This window comes from Homalodisca vitripennis, chromosome 1, assembly GCF_021130785.1.
Source record: "Homalodisca vitripennis isolate AUS2020 chromosome 1, UT_GWSS_2.1, whole genome shotgun sequence".
NCBI classification, from domain to species: Eukaryota; Metazoa; Arthropoda; class Insecta; order Hemiptera; family Cicadellidae; genus Homalodisca; species Homalodisca vitripennis.
Genome location: NC_060207.1, coordinates 67,142,081 through 67,163,451, shown reverse-complemented (window position 1 = coordinate 67,163,451; position 21,371 = coordinate 67,142,081). Strand labels below are relative to the sequence as shown.

At 31.7% G+C, this 21,371-nt stretch overlaps 1 protein-coding gene across 2 annotated transcripts in view; it reads left to right on the top strand.

Moving 5' to 3' along the window:
- The first annotated feature begins 2,086 nt into the window (after positions 1 to 2,086).
- LOC124363909 (zinc finger protein 37-like) overlaps positions 2,087 to 21,371 on the top strand; it is a 104,195-nt gene continuing 84,910 nt past the window's right edge. The window contains exons 1-5 of one of the 2 annotated variants that reach the window (XM_046819188.1): positions 2,087 to 2,619; positions 10,286 to 10,370; positions 12,049 to 12,247; positions 13,824 to 13,913; positions 20,229 to 20,363. In XM_046819188.1, coding sequence (XP_046675144.1) covers positions 2,325 to 2,619; positions 10,286 to 10,370; positions 12,049 to 12,247; positions 13,824 to 13,913; positions 20,229 to 20,363 — 804 coding nt within the window. In that variant the 5' untranslated portion in view covers positions 2,087 to 2,324. Of the gene's footprint in view, positions 2,620 to 10,285; positions 10,371 to 12,048; positions 12,248 to 13,823; positions 13,914 to 20,213; positions 20,364 to 21,371 lie in introns of both variants that reach the window. The other variant, XM_046819180.1, reaches the window with a different exon arrangement.

Genomic DNA, 21,371 nt, shown 5'->3' with positions numbered 1-21,371 from the left:
AAATGAGATCTCTCGAGCTGCCTTCTTATCCTTTTGAAATAATAGCATGTATTTGTTTGAGATCAAGATGACAGAATTTGTTGCTTTCTTATAACAGTTGACCACCACTGGGATTTCTTTAAAATTGACGAATTGAATAATATTACACCAAAAACAACCATTCTTGCATGTAAAAGGAACTTCAGTGCAGAACTTCCTGTGACAGTGCTTACAGAGAACCCAACCATTGTTTCAGTGCAAGAGTTCAAACAATTTGCTCAGGACTGGGAGTTTCAACATATCACAAGCAATCCTCACTATCCGCAGATCAACGGAAAGGCTAAGGTGTCTGTAAGACTGGAAAAGGACATGATAAAGAAAGCGATAGAAGAAAAAATTCACTTCTACAAAATGTTACTGCTGCAAAAAACACACCCAACAAGACCAACTTCAGCCCAGCACAAAGAATGATGTGTCGCAGGATAAGATGCCAATCGTCAAAAATCAGAGCAAATCAAAAAATTGTGGATCCATCAGATGTTCAAGAACGTTTGGCTAAAAATAGGACCCGATCAGCAGAAACATACAACAAGAATGTGTTTCAAAGAAGAGATCTAGCTGTTGGTGAAGAGGTTTAGTACAAGAAGAATCTTGAAGATTACTCATGGAAAAGGGGTATATTTTTCAGTAGTAGAAGAAATCTTTAATTGAAATTGATGATGGTGAAAATGGAGTTGTGTATGTCAGGAATAAGAGATTCATGAAACCCCGTGTTCCAGAACCAGCTATGTTAAGTGGAGCCAGATTATATGACAGTGAATTAGTACTACAGGCTGCTGAATCAAGTGGACAGTTCTCTTCGGGCCAAGTTTCCTCGCCAGAACATGAAAATGAAGTCAACAGATCAGAAAGGCCCCGGATAGCAGTTACTATTCCCAGACGATTTTATGATTATGTAAGGTACAGAATGAACCAAGCGCCTCAACAAACTGTGAAAACGGGATGATGTACATCCAGTATATTGATCAGCTAGTTAGCTGATCAGAGTTTGGCCAGCATAATAATAATTCATTATTGTTGTTTTTTGCTTCTGACTTTCTGAAAGTCATTCTGTTGGAAACTTTTGAATTAAAATGATGAGTTATTTTCCTATATTTCTTACTTAATTTGTTGTTTTTTTTTAAGTTAAATTAGCTATTACTGAAAGCACTTCTTTGGTACCACTGATAAAGTCGCTCGATCCTATACAATCCACCTAAGAATGGATAGATAAAGAGATTGAATTGTGTTATACGGTTTATTATATGTACGACAAGCTTTTGAAGTCAAGACAGATTATTATTAATCAATATAAAACTGTAATAGTTTTAATTATTTCTGTACTGAGTTATAAAATTAAACTAGGGAATCAAATTTCTAGTTACCAGAAAAGCGTCAAATTAAAACGCATTAAGTCAAATGTACTAAATAAGGTCCATTAGTAGAGGAAGTTGGAATACTTAAAGTAAATCCGAAGTATATATTCATTAGTCCATAATAGCGAATGAGGAAATCAATCATATGCTTGACACCAAACGATATTTATATGTTGGACCAAGTGGAAGGCCGAATTCAAGAGAACAAAGTTAGGGCTTGGGTTGTAGAATTCAAGAGAGCTTTTTTTTAACAGTGAGAAACTTCCCTATTCCATTATTATCAATTATAAACTCTCTAACGAATAGTTGAGTCAATCGTTAAGAATCAAAAGGCCTGTACGAAATAGAAGTTTTTCTGAGGATAGTTCTCCCATGAACCACTTCATATTTGTCAGAGATATACATCCTACCAAGTTTAATGATTATTAAGTAAATTAGATGGGTAATATTTTAACCAATTGCCTATCAGTAGTTGTCCTGCTGTGATGTCATTCTGTTTTATTTACTCTGAATTCTAAATTTGTTTGTGTTGTTTTGTTCTGCCAGTAAAATCCAGTTTTATTCTGTTAAGATTCGTTCGCGTATTACAACGTAAGAATGCGCTGCAATCGTATGGAGTTCTCACTGTGCTTTTTTTTCCTTTCTTCTATACATTTGTGCTGACTGCTGGTACCAACTCAACCACCGCCATGTTAGTTTTTGATGCGCTACTTGTGAATCTGTTTGGTTAGATATATGGAAGTGCATTATATTATCATATTGAGGATTATATACATGTAATTAACGATCAGAGTTTTTATTTTATGTTTGTTCTTATCGTCTAACTGTTGTTTATATTACATTCCTACTCAAATACAATGTGATTTGGCAGTGTTTATTTATAATAATCAATTTTGAGATTCACCATTGTTCATATAAAACTATTTTAGTATGTCTTACACTGAAGGTTTGGGATATTCACCCATGACTGATAGAAGTTGTTTTGTTTACGGATGTTTTTCAACAGCTGCTAATAAGCCAAATCTGGGATTTCATAAATTTCCAGTTAGGGGCAAAAGAAATATTGTTGTAAATAAGAAAAATGGTGATAAGTGTATTTATGATAGACGTCAATTATGGATTGAAGCTCTTAATATTGGAAGAGAAGCCGCTCAAGCAATTGATGGCGTAAACGTTTATGTTTGTTCATTACACTTTGCTAGAGATGATTTTTACTACAATCAAGGTAAGCAAGTGGTTAATTATTATTAATTTAACAAAATCAGTAATTTATAGTTAACCTAAAATCCTGAACTGCAGTAACTTTTAAAGGGCCTAATAATAAAATAGTAACAAGGATACTTCCTTTTTAGTTTTCTTTTCTTTATAATACTGAATAGGATTTTTTTCTAGGTCTCTCATGACAAAAATTGCAATATGAAATATTGTAAGAATTAAAAGTAGGCTAAAAAAATCTATTTTGTTATAAGGCCTGACATTTTTAGTAAGCTACATTTCAGTTGCAATTGGCTCTAGGCTGCAGTATAATAAGCAGCCACCATGACAATCAAATCGACTATCGATTAGAATTATCTAAACTATTGAATATAAAAACATATTCTTTATCGATGGTAGGTACCAAAGAAGTGCTTTCAGTAATAGCTAATTTAACTTTAAAAAAAAAAACAACAAATTAAGTAAGAAATATAGGAAAATAACATATTTATATTGATTATTATAGATATCCATAATTAATCATTGCCAGCTGTTTTTATTTTACAGAATAGCCTAGTATTGTTTAAAGTTAGTGATGAATTCAAGTAAAGGGAAGACTTTAATAAGTGGCCTATATTCGTTATTCGATTGCTATTACCAAACAATTCGACATATTATCCCCTCTCTCTCTCCAATTTATGTAAAAATCGTACACAATAAGAGATAATAAATTACCATAAGAAGTATCTCCTACTTTACAATTTTAAATACACAAATTTTACAATAACATTACAAAACCAACCATGGCCTAGACTTAGATATCAAAGAAACCTTACAATATTTATAACTTGCCCAACTTGATTTCAATAAGTACAGTACACGCGCTGAAGGTTCGGCCCTGTCGTTGCCCAACTAACCAAATAAAAACATTGACTCTCCAATGATCCGTCACGGACGGCAATGTTTAATTCTCGCTCGACAATCAACTTATGGTTAGACCAACTTCCACATGTACAATATAAAATTCTGAAACTTCGCAGATCTATTTTCCTGTTTATGCCAATGCTAATGGATGTATTAAGTTTCAATGTCTTATTACTTTTCTTCAATAAAATATATTTTAAAATTAACTGTGCCAAAATTGTGATACAAAAAAGTTTGTATGTGAGGATTTTTTTTATTATTTGGTCAGGAAACTTTCACCAGCGGGAAAGTTTTTCTGAATGAACTGAAGTTAATTTTAGATTTAACTTTTTTTCAGATACATAGTTTAGGTTAGCCTGAAGTTAGCTTAGTCTGAAGTGGAATGTATCACCGACACCGCTGCCCTACAGTTTGTGGCTCATTCACGTAAATGCAACACGGCAATACCATTTGAAAGTTTAACATTGAATCACTTTGCAATAGTTTATTTCTGAAACAAAAAAACACTTTAGGCCATTTTGGTGATCTGTGATAAACTAAAAGTTTTAAACTTTAATGAAATTATGTTGAATTTCATTATATTATATTCGAATAGAAAGTGTTTTGGGGTGAATTGTTTATAAACTAATTTTATGATAGATGAATGAATACAAAACACTGTTGTATAAAGAATCCTGTTTATGAAAAACTTAATTATTAATTATGTGGCATGACAATAAATTATTTTTTTAGCATTTCTACGAATACACTATACATAGAGGCATTGTTTATATAAGGATTAAACCGTATTACATTGTAGCATTCAATTCAAAATTCGAATACTACCTTAGCAATACATTGTAGCCTATATTAATTGACTTTCCGACAGATAAGAAATAAAATGTCATGAATCTATTAGTGATTAAAAATTGTAAAATTACTAAACATCTAATAATACAAATTAAGGATTTAAATTCTCAACGCATAAATGTAGAATTTGTTATTTTAAAATCGGCGTGGTGAACAGTATTTTCTCTAGATTTTACTTTGTTTACAAAGCTGTTCTTACCTATAATGGTGAGTTATTTCCATCCTCACCACCTGTTTCCGATTCTTCGCTGGCATTCTGTTCACTGTTGCTGCCGTCAGATGAGTCATTACTCATCACTCATGCCCTCTCGCCTTTACTTATTTTCTTTTTAAAACCTTGAAGACTGGCGTCACTCCATCCCTTTTCAGTGACATGAGATGATAATATATACGATTCATCAATGTAAACAATAGGAGAGTTCTCTGCTTATTTGCTTCTGCGCTCGTTTTATACTTCGTAAATAGTTTATACGTTTCATTCTTATGTCACTATTTCAATCAAAATTTGTCTATTATTTTCCACCGAAATCCTAATGATGGTGATATTTTTCTGAGGCTAGTTAAACCCCCTTCATAGTTAATTTTTTCATTCAGCTTGTTTTTTAACAATTGAAGAGTTGGCAGGCAACTATCAGTTTTATAAAATTCATGAACGGTTCTTCGAACAACACATTTATCAAAGTCGTCTAGTTCTACTATTTTCTTTTTTCTTTTGTATTTTTTAGGGGTAGTGAACGAACACTCCCCTTCAGTGGAAGAATCCATAACTTTTTTTTCACGGCGAATCTCCTTAATCAGTGTCTTTGAAACACCACAAGGCGCGGCAGTTCTTTCTAAACATTTATTTATAGGGATTCGTTCATCATTAGATAGTTTCGACTCATTTGCCATGAACTCACTAACCCTCCATATAATTTCTCGAGCCTGGCTTCTCATAGTTTTTCCTCGAGCCACTTTGGAAACGTATCGGGCCATTATACCGACTGAGATGATGAATCAAAACAAAACTACTAAAACTTGTAATATAACCTTAATAGCAAGGATAATATTAAATAATTTGTAAAGCCCTACAACTACCAAAATTCACTAACCTCACTACTAACTAAACTAATGAATTGTGTATAACACACTTAAACCACTTGTCCACTTTAACAACAGTGAATACTCGACTGTGAGGGAGAACAGGGACAATAAATATTCAGACTGCAGTGGGCCAAACATTGGCGGATGTCTGCAGAACAGTTGTTATATCGGGCAATCCACCCGTCCCCCGCCATAGTCCGCTCGGTTGACTCGGAGCCGAACCTTCAGCGCGCGTACTGTAACCACTTTGGTGAAATGGAGGAAAGAATTCTCCCCATGTGTTACCAGGAGCAAAACCTACATGTTGAAGTTAGTTAAACAAATCTTGTCACTTGTGAAAAATATCTTACATATTTTCCTCATATTCATTGCCATTTTCAAAGTTTCAAAATATTAGTTCCTACTTCCCCCGATAATAGCTATAAAAAAACGAGTGTAGGCTGCTTATTAAAGTCTACCCAAGTAAAATCATTTGCATAGTGAGTAAATGACATTGGCAAGAACAATGGTGGTAAACATGCACTTTTTGTATATAAATGTATTTTTAAACATTGAACTATGTTTCAAATAGCTAATGATCTTGCTCCTTTTAATCCAAGTATCTGGTTTGTAGTGAAGAGATGAAAACTAAAATTAAAGATAGAAATCAAATAGTGTTCCTTGCAAGTAAAGTCCAAACAAAGACAATGTTAATAAAAAACCTCACTTGAGAAGAGTTTTTTTTACAGTCTAAATTTGGTTTGATGCATATATTAACAATAATGTAATATTTTAGTTCGAACCAAACCTACTATGACTTTCTTAGAGTGGAGTATGATAAGCCCTGCAAGCTTTTAGGGACTTAAATATCATGACGTTGCCCTGTTTGTATATATATTATTGTTTACTGGATATGAAAGCAAATCTGCAAAATTATACTGTTAGAGAAACCATACATACTTATAAAACTAGAAAAAAGTACATGTTAGAGCTGCCAAGGACCAGGCTTGAAAAAACAAAAGGTAGTCATATCTATATGAAAATAAAACTATTTAATAAATTACCAAAAGGAGGATGGATTGTAAATATAAATAGGTTTAAATGAGTTGTAAGCAAATGGCTTAAAGAAAAGGCATTTTACTCTGTGAATGAATATTTGGCCTGTGATATTAGTTCCTTAAGTTTATAATTTTGTCTAGTCAAGTTTTAACTTTTATTTTATCGTTTGGAGATTTTATGTTTTAACCACCTGACTTACATATTTTAAATATTTATATTGTTACATTTTTCATTGGGTTTTAATTGTATTTGTTATTTGTGTTTCTTGTCCAGTATGTGTTTTTTATATATTTTACCCTACAATGCTTTCTTATTTCTTAAATAATTTTATACAACCACTCTCTATTTATACCAGTTATTAGTTTTGTAAGTTCTTATGTCTTTTGCAACATTCCTGTTAATTTTAAAATAAGTCTCCAATTCTAAAATTGTTAATTTTTTAAGTACTACTGCCCAATAATGTGACGAAGTCTATTGTAACTTATTATGTTGCTTAATGACTAATAAAGACATCTTGAATCTTGAATCTTAAGCGGACCCGGTTTTTCATATTGGTATTGACAAACGATATGATAACTATCAATATACCGTAAAGTGGGTGCACCACTTTTAGGAGTTAAAATAAATATTATCTCATAAAAAATAAAGCGTTTCAAAAAATTAACAAACTAATGGTTTTTATTAATTCTTATACATCCAGGAAACCATTCCACACTCATAAATTTCTGTATTATATATTTAAATATGTTTTATGTATTATTTTAATTTGGTGCAAAGTATACCATAGGAGCGGGTTACTTTGCACCACCTGAAAAATTATTTATCTTTTTATGAAATAATTTGTTGGTGCAAAGTAAGACCTATTCAGAAACCCTTAAACATCTGTTGGAACCACTGAATACTTATATGATTTAAATTTTTTCACCTGAAAGGGGGGAAAACAAAAAAAACTCATGATACGTCACAAAGTGTGTTTAACATGGGAAAATTGACAGTGACAAAATGACAAACTTACAGATTCTGAAGCTTATACTTGCAGGTCTATGTTCAAAAAAATTATAACATATAATACACACTTAAAAATACATTTTCTTAAAAAAAATTAGTCAATTTTTCCAAAATTGTCTTGAAGCTCTGGAACTGCAAATATTCCTCTCTTGCTCAAAATTTTAGGTGGATTTATAGATCCAGCAATTTCATTCCACTCATAAAATAAAACATCCTTATTAACAGGCCACTTCCAGTTGCCTAGGGACTTCATCATTGCACTTACAAAAGCTCCATTTTCATCAACGCTTACAATGGTACCTGGGTAATATTCGTTTTCGTAGTTAACAACAACAAATGAATCTACTTGTAGATCAGACTTGTTAATGGGTCTCAGTCCTGATTTTATTGTTAGAAAAGCCTCTTATTTTTGCTGCTTCATTGATCTCCTCTAATTTCTTTTTCCTATAGGACTCCCAGTCATCGCCGGAGGAACTTTCATCAATACACATTTCTGATGGGTCATCTATGGACTCATCACTACTATCCCGTTGAAATTTAGGCCGACACGATTTTTTTCTTTTAGTTAAACAAGTCTTTGTGGCTACCTTACTTGTGCTTGGTGTTTGGTCATCAGTCATAGATTGTGGGTGTTTAACACTAGCATTATCACTAGTTACAAGTGATTTCATGAAAATCGTTTCTTCGTGAGATAAACATTTTCCTGCTGGCACAGCAAGTTTCTTTTTTCTTGTTATTTGTGCTGCAGGCCTCTCGTGTTGACTGCAGGGCAACGAGGAAAGCAGAACAAACAGCTGAAGGCTCCGCTTTTAAATACAAAGCGTTTTTTTAAAAGATTAAGGGGCTACTTTGCACCAATTTTTATGCTGGTGCAAAGTAACCCCGTCTTTCTCTTAAAAGTAACCTTAAACTTAAAATGGATGATAATCTAATGACTATGACTATTGATATAAACTCTCAGTAACTGTTGTTATTTGTAAGATAATAAAATTCTACACATAAATATACCACACTTATCTTTCTCTGACGTTGACTAATATCGTAAAAACAGCACTTTTTTGACGTAACAATTCAAACAAAACTGAAGATACAAAGACAACTCTTCCCACAAATAAAAAAAATGGCGGAATAAAGTGTCTGTTCACTTAAATCATGTAGACGGTGGTGCAGCCTAGTGGAGAATTGTGAAACTAGGTCGAAATTATTAATAGTTTCTCCTACAGATAGAGTTGAATCTTTTTTCAACTTTGGTGCAAAGTAACCTCACAAGGTGCAAAGTAGCCCCGGTTTACGGTAACTGAACCAACCGAACCCGAATTTTGAACAATAACTAACTTGTATACACTTTAAAAACTTTTTCATATTTACATATTGTCTTTTATTGACAATAACAGACAGTCAAAAGCTTGTGGAGGACCGTGAAATGAATTTTAAAAAGTGGGATATCAGCCGAACTACTTGCAGATCATCTCTGTGAGTATTTGTACAGAAAAGATGTGAGGTTTTCTAGAGAGGATGCTTTCAACAGCTTCTTGAAAGCAGCATTGCTACCCAGGAGAAAACATATAAATAGTTCGTATTTTCTGTCAAAAATGTTTGTCATGCCGTAATTTTTTCTTTATTAATTTATGAGTTTTTCCTATTTCCAGTTTTAATTGTTTGTTTTAATGTTAATAGCTTCTTTATTATTTATTAGATTTTTTTTACTATGTGTATTATATTAATTATTTTAACTTCAAACATGTTTGTTATGACTATAGATATGTTCATATGATTGATAGACTCGTGTGCGATATATGAATATTATGTATCGATGATTATAGTAATCGAAATGAAAAACTAGGTCCATTTATTGTACCTACCCCTTTCTAATAAAAAAATGTAGTTTTGACAGCTTTAGTACTATAAAGCAAAATGAAACCAACATAACAAGAATGGTTGTGAATAATTATTACAATGGTTCGTCTTCAATGTTGTAATTGGTATTACTCACTAGTAAACAAAATCTCGAATCATAATTCATTTATAGTCTTATTAAATGTCTTATTGTGTCTATATAGTATTATTTCTTGGAAACATAATATTGGAAAAAACTCATGCCAACAATGTTGTTAGTTTCATTATAAGGAAGCAAAATTTGTATCATTAAGGGAATCTTGTCTTTTGCAAGGCATACTTCCAGATTTTACAGCCAGGGATCTCTGCTGCTTCTCACATTCCATGGAAATTAATCTATTTTACAAAACGTTTTGTCATCTAATTTGTAACCATCAAGGCATTTAATGATAGCCTGAAAAATCCCAAGAGTCCTCACATTGACAAGTGAACAAGGTCTAAAAATTAATTCACAGGGCATTCCACACAACAAACAAACTCAAGTGTACAAAATTAGAGTTGTTTTTTGGCTCAGAGTTGTTGATTCATTGATGATTGCAAATTTTTCGGTTGCCCTACAATCTCTTTATGGTTTATGATATTCACACAGGCCTTATTTGAAAGTAGGATTTGACCTAGCTTCACTTGACGATCACTGTAGAATAAAATAAATGTATAAATCAATTGACATTTATTTATTTTTTATTTTAATTATTCAGCATCAGATGAGTAACATGGTGAAAAATATAAATATAATCCTTATTGCTGTCAACATGTTCAGTCATCTAACTTATCTTTGCATTTTAAACTTTTAAAATAGTTTCTAAATTGCTATACTATTTGTTGTAAGCATAACATTTACTGAAATTTTGAATCCTCACTGACATTTTTGTGATCAGCCCATACATTAACTATTTCAGATATCACAGGCAAAAGGTATCTAAAGGAATTTGCTATTCCACGTCGCAACCTTCCAGCTCGCTTCACCTCTCCTTTAACAACCAAGTAAGTTTTGAAATGTTGATTACCTTAAACGTAAGTGATACATTTGGGTTGTATTGCTTGGGGAAATAGTTGTATAGTCAATAGTAAAATGTTTATTGCAGATACAAAACAAAATTGTTTAGCAAACATGATATTCTACAATAATTTAGGCATTTACTCTATATGAGACTCCATTGAGATATATTTTATGGTCATTATAAATTAGATTTTTTTTAATGTTACAAGCTTTTCTAAGATCAGAACACTTAGATTATTAGAATTAAATTAAATTATACATTAACAAATGTATGGTTTTAAAAACTAATATATAATCTTAAGTATTGATTTAGAAGTGATAAAATTGTACCTAACCTAACCCTAAAACTGGTACAAGAGTTGAACTACTCAATGTGATAAGGGGGCTGATTTGTCAAATCATACTTGGAAAGATATATTTTAATTTAATTCTAATTTAGACTCATACATTTCATTATTTGGTTAAAACCATCTTTCATTTTATTATAAACATTTATACAAATATCATAGATGTATGTAAATAATAAAACTATACATAAATTAAATATGTTATTAATCATGCTACACTGTAGATTTTTACTAAATTTATTTCCATAATTAATAAAAAAAGAATCCCTTTCATTTGTTGTTTTTGAAATCAGTTCATGATTATTTTACTTGACTTTCATTCCTTTTGTTTAAAATTCAAAAAGATGGGATAAATTTCAATTTGTAGTTTTTTTTTTCAACAAAATCTAATTATAAAACAACTCACAAGTGGTAGGCTTTCCATCGTAGCACATATTTGAACACATCACAAGGGAGCAAAGTAGGAGGGGCATAGTCCACACACTACTACTGGTGAATGTGTACTGCGTGTAGGAACATTTTGATAAAGGTGATGATTCTAGACTGGCCAACTACTGCAGTATTGGCCTAAATATCGGTTACTCTGTGAACCACAGGACATTTTGGACATAGTTTCATATTCATTGTCAAGTAATGATAAAAAATATATAATGGTAGAAGAAACTTTGTCATCTAGTTAAATCTATTAAACAATCTATTGAAGTTTTGATCCATAATAGCTATTGTGGGAAGGATTGATTAAATGTGAATGTTCAGTTCAGCTCCATTTCACCTTGCAGTTAGTGCAGTGTCTGAAATTTGACGCTGTCACAGGCTCTTAGAATTTAAAATACACGTCTGTCTGAAGAAATAAAAGAAATTCAGGGACGAACAAGGACGAAACGAACTCTGCATCATTTGTAGACACCAAAACTAAAAAAATTAAATGTAATGTAGATGATGAACAAGTGTTCTCATTGTCATGGTAAGGCTACAGAATTTTCTACACACAAAACTGGTCTGATGAATACGAAGAAAAGTAGTAAATAATTTGTTTTAATATGTAAACAATTTTTTGTATTGTAGTGTTTTTTTATAACAAGGTTTCTTTCTGGGCAGTTTTCTTGTTTGCTATCATTATATGTTACAGGGATAGAACACTTTTCTAATGTTCTATTCTTGTAACACAACAATGCCAAAGGTCAGAAATCTTGTTATACTTTTAAAATCATCTATCGTCAATATAAAATGTTTAAACAAACGTGACCAATAAGTAAGAGACCTCAAATCCTACAGTAAAGAGCCACTGGTTCAATGAAGTTTGTAATTTGAACAGGTTCAATGTGAAGTCTTTGAACCGATTGAAGTACAGAGGGCACTTTGCCCTGCACAACCCGGATGGGAGAAGGCTGACCGCACCTCGCAGGTTCTTGGGTGCGAGCATACTCAAAGATGTCCCGCTTAGGCCATCGTATACCAGGACAGTCTGGGTCGTCAGAAAACCTCCGGCAAACAGCAAGACTGAGGCTGACAAGGTAACTAAAGTTATACTTTAGAACATTGGAGACAATCTTCTAGTATGTATTATTTTGTAGAAATATCACTGGCTTGTCCTGTATTCCTTGTGCATAAAGTTAGAGCCAGGCTTGAAAATTCAAAATTAATCAATATTTAAATACTAGCTACCTAGATGTTAGTCGATCAAATGATAATTAATTTGAGATTTTTGTATATTTTGTAAATTGCAGCTACAGACCTTGAAAATTTAAATACTAGCTACCTATGTTAGTCGATCAAATGATAGATAATTTGAGATTTTTGTATATCTCGTAAATTGCAGCTACAGATCTGCAGAGGTGCCATCTTCATTGGAAATATTGCAAAACCTTAAATTTAAAAAGTGTATTTCTATTGAGCTTTAATTTAATGTGCAACAGCATAAGTCATATACTGCCATATGAACTTGTGGTTGTTGTAAACTCTTTCACTGCTTTTTGTATATATGAAATGATGACTGATTTTATATATATAAAATATATATATATATATATATATATATATATATATATACATTAAACTGTATAAATGGCAATAGCCTTATTTAATTTCAATAAACATTGAGGCAAGTGAGAGATCTGGGTTCGACTCCCGGCGGAGCAAGTACTTTTTGTGATTCAATGTTTATTGAAATTATGTATATATATAAAACATGCAACATGTTTTTTTTTTATAAAAATAAATTATAACATCTATAATTAATTGTACATGTATAAAACTTGTACCTTATTGATCGGAAGCTTGTTTCTTATTTTATTGTAAGATTTTCAAATGAAAGTCAAGTTCTAACCCAAGTTTTTCATTTCAAATTTTTTTAAAGTATTTTACTCAAGTTAAAGAACACAGAATAAAAAAACTTAAATAAACGCAATAGAAATATATTGTGTGTTATTCTTTTTGTGTTCGAATAATACAAAGATAAATAACACTTTTTTAAATAAATTTCAATTAGATAACAAAAAACACTTTTTTTTTCTACTGGTGCTTTCAGGGAGCTCTCGTTGCTGACTTTACTCAACCTATATATTCCCAAGGTGATTTTGTACTGCTTCTCAAAGTGTTCTTTGGTGAGGGGTATGGAGGTTCACAATTACGAGACAACGGGTAGGAGCAACTCCCAAAACAATTTGATGCCGAACAGCTAATTAACAAGCTTCCTAAAATGCTTTAAAATATTCAAAATTTCACTCAATTTAAAGTTTGTTTAAAACACCTATTGGTATTAGGTGTGTTTTATTCTGTTGATGAGTTTCGAACGCGCTGCTGGGACAATTAGAAGTCTACATAAAATCTGGATCCAATAATAATGTAATGAGAGTGAATGATTTTATCATGTATGACAATGTATCAGGAATTGGTTTTTCTTTTATTTATACTATAGTGACGCTTGCAATACAATGTAAAATTGTCTTATTGAAATAAAGAAATTATTATTATTATAATAGGTAACAGCCAGGATATATTGTACAGGCAATTAATGATGTTTTTATCTTGACTAATGGTGAGATATATTGTGTATTTTTTATTGTGTTGTAATAACATTATTTTCAATAGGAAGATGGCAACGGAAAGGATAGTGAAGAAAATTATTGTAACGGTGATGTCACTGTCACAAAGGCCTTCTCTTTGGCAGCACAATCTGAGGTAGTTATATATTGTGGAATATTTATATAATATAACATGAATCAAATTAATTAATTTAAACTTATTGATTGTAATTCTTATTTTAATACCCTTACCAGTGACATGTCAAGAAAGATGAGCTGTTATTGATCTTTGCCCTTACCAATGACATGTCAAGAAAGAGGAGCGGTTATTGATCTTTGCCTTTCCCATTAACATGTCAAGAAAGAGAAACTATTAGTCATATTTTTTTAATGTGTTAATATTGTGTTGATTATGTTAACATATATATATATATATATATATATATATATATATATATATATATATATATATTTATTTACAGAAACAGGTTATTCTCTTCTTAACAAATAAACCACGGTATATTGGTTTGAAACATTTATAAATTTTCGTGTATCTAGGTACACTTCTTCAGATAAATATACATGTATAAATATTTACATAAATTGTGAAAAAACATTAGGTTAGAACTCAAACAAGAAAAACAAACATTATAAATAAATACAGTAGATCAGCAGCTGATGGGCCATGGCATGACGTGTGTGAATAAGTTGCCGAAAAACTAAATTTATCTTAAATTAAGACCCCTTGGATGTCTTGTCTGAAGCACCAATTGGTGTGCAGTTTCACTTTTTTTTCAATTTAAATCTATTAACCCTTTTAATGCCGACGTGCGCCGCGAGCGCACGCCATTAGGTTTTACGAAAAATGCCGACGTGCGCTGGGGGCGCTCGTCCGGTTTTTGTTATATTGAAGTTTTAATTATTGACTAAATGCCACTAAACTTTGCATACTGTATCTAGACACTACTACTATTGATACAAACTCAACATGTGATGACGTTATCAGCTGTTTTCAACCTCATTTACGTCCAATCATTCAGTGAGCGTCTGGTTTCTGTGGTAATACGTTGTTGCTAGGTTATGTTTTAATGGGAATTATTCGTGCTTTTCTTTTGTTTATTTCAGTTTGCTTATATTATTATTAGTTTTGTGATTATTGTAAATAGATTTGACCATGAGTAAAAGAGGGGGATTCATACTTTGTGCTTCGGCAAACACAAGTGTTAAAAAATTTTAAATTATGTACCCTATATTGTAAATAATTAATTTTAATTTTATGTAAACTACTTTCTTTATTATTTCAACAAACAATTTTATACATTGGGTTAAACAACACGTGTAAATAAAGTGATTTTGAATGACCAAAATATGTCTTACTGAATTTTACTGTAAAATGTGGACTTTACAAGGTTTTCAATAAAATGCTGTAGCTTCACTATTTTTCAAGGCAAGTTCTTCAAATTTGGTGTGTGTGTTAACAATTAAATATAGTACAATTGCCAGTAACTACTTTTTAGTTAAGGCTAATAATAAAGGTACCTTTATATGTTCAAACTAATTTTTTTTTTAAGTTTTTGTTTTTTTATTTTTTGTTTTTTATAAATATAAATTATATAAATTTGTAAAAATTTTAATACTCATTTGTTTCAAACACTTCACATTATGCCATAAAAAACAACACCTCAATGGATAATTTCCTTCAATAAATAAAAAAGTTATACATTTTTAAAAAATAGTTGTCATATTATGGAAAAAGGGCCTGGCATTCTTCGCATGTACTTTTTGAAAACAGGTTGGCATTTTTCGAATGGTCACTGAAAAAATGTCTGGCATTAAAAGGGTTAAGGCTTTCGTTTGAATCTTCAGGGATCTTATTTATGCCTTTGATGGTGTAGCAATTTTCTATCTGATTTTGTTTATGGACATTGATTTGGATATATATATATATATATATATATATATATATATATATATCCCTGAAATTTATTTCTACTTGCAACATTTATAAAATTAGCAAAAGGAATTTTAACTTTTGTAACACATTTGCATGTTATTAATCATTATTCCGTTAGAATAGAGCATTTTATGTTTTCAGAATAAAGTATTTCATTATTTTGAGCTATTTCCTTTTTGTTGTTATATCATATCTCCTTTTTGAAAAATAATACAAAATCATGAATATCTTCCTAGTAGCAGCAGAAATAACATGTAAATGGGCTCATTTAGAATTTGGTGTTAATGCTAAAAGAGATATTTTTTGTGTAATTTTTTGTGGCAGTAACACTAATAATAATTGTAATGAAAATTTTCACTTAGTATATAGCTGCTTTGATGATCAAATTAATATTATTGTTTTGTGAAGTGCAACTGTTGCTGTGTTACATGCAATGTACAGTAGGCAGCATGTAGCTGTACGCGTGACCAGAGTATGCCAAAGTTGTACAGTCATAAGTAAAATCATCGGTCTAAGTACAACCACCAGTCCAAACTTTGTGAATTAACATCAATCCCTTCCACTTAACGATTTGGTGATTGGAACACAAGGGCTTAAACATGTTTTGCTCTTAAATAAATGGTAATAGTTTATTTAAATACAAAAATTAATATAGAATTTCTGAATAATTGAAAATAGAAAAATCACACATTTTTGTATAACTAAAAACCCATTGGTTTTGTATCAGTGTTAATGGTTTATTTAAAAATTTTAATATCACTACTTTTGTTAATATCTTTATGGCAAACTAAAAAAAAGGCTAAAACTAAATCTGGTGTGACAAATTTGTGAATATCTGTCTGTTCAATTTTTAATATTATATTTTTAATTAACACGGTATAATTAGTATAGAAATATACTTTATGAGCAATGATTGTATAAAATGAAATATACGTTCATAGGCTGAGTAGAATGCTGATTTTCGTAGTGGATAAATCCCATCTAACACACTGTCATTGTGTAAAGAACTATAATTTAAATATATAGCAAATGGGTCTATGTAATCATCAATGTTCGGCTCCAGTTGTCTGTAGTGTTTCTTGACTGCTTCTATATGTTTCACTTCTGTTGCTCATTCTTTTGGTCCCATTTCACTGAACTTTTGTTGACATAGATTTATCTCTTCATTTAAATTAACAGATACTTGGTGCGTAACAAGGCCTTTTACATCTGCCCAAATAAGTTCGATAGGATCCAAATCTGAGTGATAAGCACAATACATTGTGTCCTTTATTTTGAGAGGTTTATTCATCACATACTTTTTGTACTGTCCCTTATGTGATTAATTAGTTTGTATAGTTGAGGTTATAACATGGAGTGTGCGTAGGTAATGCCTTCCCAAAGTAACCATAACTTCATGATATCTCTTTTACTATTTAAATTTGGGGGTTTTCCACCAACATGTAGCATATTGTGATAAGTGACATTTTCTATGACAAGAACAGGTTCCGGCTACAAGTTTGGTTGCAGTTTGTGTTATTAATCCGTTTCATGTAGTTTGATGTTCACACGATAAGGAACAGGCTTTCCATATAGTGAGAGCTACAAGAATAAAACCTTTTGTCCATCCAACATGAATTATTATCAAGCGATTACCTTTTGAAATTGGGGCATGAATTCCTTTATTAGTTTCGTCTGACCAAGTTTTGCCACTAACATGCGAGGATAAAATATATGTTTTGTCCATAAACACTATGAGACGGCCTTCATCAAGATACATTTGGCTGCAGTATAATAAGCAGCCACCACGACAATCAAATCATCGATATTCATGAGTTTTGAATCCTCTTTACCCTTTAAAATTGGAAATGCCCTGCTGCTCAAACTTAGTTTAAATAAAGTTGTATTATTTTCTATAATATAAAATGCATATATGTCTTTTACATATAAAAATATAGCTTCACTATAATACAATGTTATAAACATAATTCAGTTCGGCTTTACTGTCCCAAATTAATTAAAACAAGTTAAATCGTGTAATGGTATTTGAGTAATGACCGCTAGAGATGATAAATACTGTCAATAACCTACTACAAAATAATGTGTTGAGGTATTATGTCCATGTAATACATGTACATAACATGTTACCAGCTGATCCAATCTAGGTATTAGCATTATGCTGTTACTGAAATGAAATTACTAAGTTGCAAGTAAACTGAGACTAACTCTATATGTGTGGGTCTATTTACATTTAGTACACAAAAATTTAACTAACTCACTAAAGTGTAATATTTAGCAGACTGATAGACTAATAAATTATAAACTGGTTATTTCAAATTTTCACTATACAATAGAATTATTGGGTTCTCACTCCCTATCTACTATTTGTTATTAGTCTATACATACAAATAACTTAAAAGTTAACATGTATGAGCGCTCATATGGTCTGAGCTTGAATTTAGGTATTATCTCAAGGGACGTTTTTCTTTTTTCAACAGAAGTGTGGGGTAGCGCCAAAGACATCACTGAAGCACTGATGGCCATGGGCACATCCGATCAGATAATTTCCCAGATCGTTCAATGTGATCTGTTGTAGAAGTTTGATAATCTGGTACATGATCTGAGGTCGGGAAAGTACCAATCAGAAATGCCCCTGCCCATTAGTGCAAGCTCCAATGTCGCCTTCAGCTCCATCCTACACTTTTGGCAAAAAAAGAAGAAATCCATTGAGATAGTACTCAAATTCAAGCTCAGATCATGTGATCCCTTGTAAAGATTATACTTAACTTTTACACTACTAGTAACATATTTATGATAACCTAATACAACTCTACTTATATCACACTAACATCTAAAGTGCAACATTTCCATTCATATCCTTATTGCTTGGACGAAATCACCTCGGCTGTTACTGGTTACTGAGTAACCTAATACTAGAAAGTCGTTATTAGAACGTCAAATCATTCAGGCCAGCTGTTACTGAAATAACAGTTTTGCTGGTTACACGTTATTCCAGTAATAAGTTACCACTGAATAACCCATTATTGACACCAATACTGACCATCCGTAATGGCCTCAAGTACAATGGCGAAGTACGTTTTATTTATGTCACTAGGTTTATCCTTCAAAATAGTAAAATGTAAGTAAATGTTACAGTTTTGTTCGTTACATTTTATAAATATACATAGCCTAGATAGTTTTTATTCATCATAAAATTATTACTTTTTAAAATACAATAACAGCTGAACTATACTGTAATTTGAAATACCTATACCATAATTTGGTTTAAGTACTTATATCAAGGATTCTTTACTGATTAATATTGATGATTCGATAATCATGATTATTCGACTGCAACTATACATTATAATAACCTGAAGATAACTTATCCTCTTTTCTCTTATATCTGACTTCTCTATTAATATCTTTCTATTTCTTCTCATTCTCTTCCACTTGTGAAGCTAAGCTCTTTTAATATTAATTGACACTTTTCTCACTTCCCTTGAGATCTATACGCTCCTCAAGTTCTTCTTTTACATTAAAAGTTGTTTAATCTTGAGTGGAATAGGTCAGTTACCTTACCATACATTATAGAAAGCCGTAGAATATTTTGTTTCATGTATTGTGAGCTCTGAGACGTTCTCAGCATTCAGTGTATCCAATGTTTTTACAGTATTACAGGTTTTGTTTACCATCAGTGATTCAGGGGCTTGAATTGAATAATCAGTATGATTTATCAGTTCAAAATCTCCTACATTTTGATAATACTGGATACCAATTGTTTTAACAACTGGGTTTATTTCAGCATACAAGTTTTCATTACATTCAGTACCCAACTCTGAAATTAGCTCTACTAAATAATTCCTTATTGCACTTCTTATATAAGTTTCGTTTTCAGTTTAGATAGTGTATGAATGAGGAAGTTCAGTTTATTGAATAAAATGTTCTAAAGAAATGTCTGTATAAAGCTCACCAAACAACTGTATTAGATACAAACATGCATTTAACATATTTGCATCAAAATTCAATAAACAGCAGAATTATATAGTAAGTAAAAAAGAAAGTAATCATAGTATCAAAAAATTATGTTCCATAATTTGGATTTTCTTTTTTTGTAGTTTTGCACCACCACAAAATCCTGAGGAACTGAAGAAAAATGCATTCAGTGTTGTGTATGCCTGTTTATTGTGGTAAATAACTGTTATTGACTATTCGACAATCTATAATGGTTATAACAAGTAAAGTGACCATTTACTTTGATCAAATGTAGGGACATACTAAACCAGATTTCTCCAAATGTAGGGACTGTGTAACTATGAGTGAGTAAGGATGATAAGCCCTTCTGGCATAGTGACTCAATAAACAAAACACTATCCCATAGAAGAAAAATAGTTCCAAGCATATCAGTTTACAGGTTCCAAATTCTGACGACAATGCAGCACTTGGTGCAGTTTTGAAATATTTAGCGTTTAAATTTAATGTTGAACACCTGTGGCAGAACATTGTCAACTATTAATTTCTTAGTATGCTTACCTACAGGAGGCCACAGATGAGGAAGCGGAGGTGGACGAGGATGACCAGTGTGCCATCGTGAATGCGGAAAGCTCACAGCAGAACTCATGGTTCACATCTGAACTGATCATCAAGGAAGAACCTATGTCAGATTCAGAACAGGTAAGGATAGCAGACTTAACAAAGACACTCTTTAACTCTGTGAGGACCAACCATGCTGTTTTTGGACAGCAGAATAATATGCTAAACATACCAGGTGGTTGATCTGTACCATATATATGTATTTAAGCCTAAAAGGAATTTACCATTTAGAGCCAAACCCCAATCAAAATACCAATCTGATAAATTTAAGAAATGTTGAAATCGCACATCAATTAATTTTAAAATCAAGGCAACCAGATGGGTTGAACCTAAGATGATTCTCTTTTCCTTTTTATAACAAAAAACTTTTTAGTTCTATGTAAACATTTACAAATATTCTACACACAGCTGATTGGGATCTTGTTGTTTATGGTATTTATTTGTTAAAATTTTATTTTAGTTATGTCTTTTGTTTTTGGTTTGAGTTCTGTTTATATGTTTTAATTCAGTGTGTTCTGATGAAGGGTTGTGTCAACTCGAAAATTAAACATGAGCACTGAATTTTTGTTTCTGTTTTTGTGTACACTTTAACACATTCACGACGACGTGCGCCACGTGTGGTACACGGCGATCTTCTCACGAGCGCGTCGTGTACCACGTGTGGCGCACGGCCCACATTACAGCAGCGCGTCATGTACCACCCGTGGTACACGAACAATGCATTTTCAAAATGGCTCTCTGAAACTAACGTTTGCCTAGAAGGTTCTACATTTCTGTCTACGCCATCTATAAAACTCTTATAATATTTTTTCATTCAATGCAAACTCGTTTTTTCCCAAAATTGGTGTAAAAAATTGCATAGTATCTGAATAGTTGTTTGCCGTGTTTGTGATAGCTAATAAGCCTATCAGCAAAGATAAACCTGTAAACCTTTATGTTATTCTTAAACTTAATATATGTTCATACATTTAGAGTAGTTATTACGGGTAGATTAAAAAAAGTTGCTCACGTTTATAAGTTATGAGTTTAATCTGCAGAAAGTGACAAGTCTAACCTAACAAATACTTCGTAAATTGAAATAAAGTAATG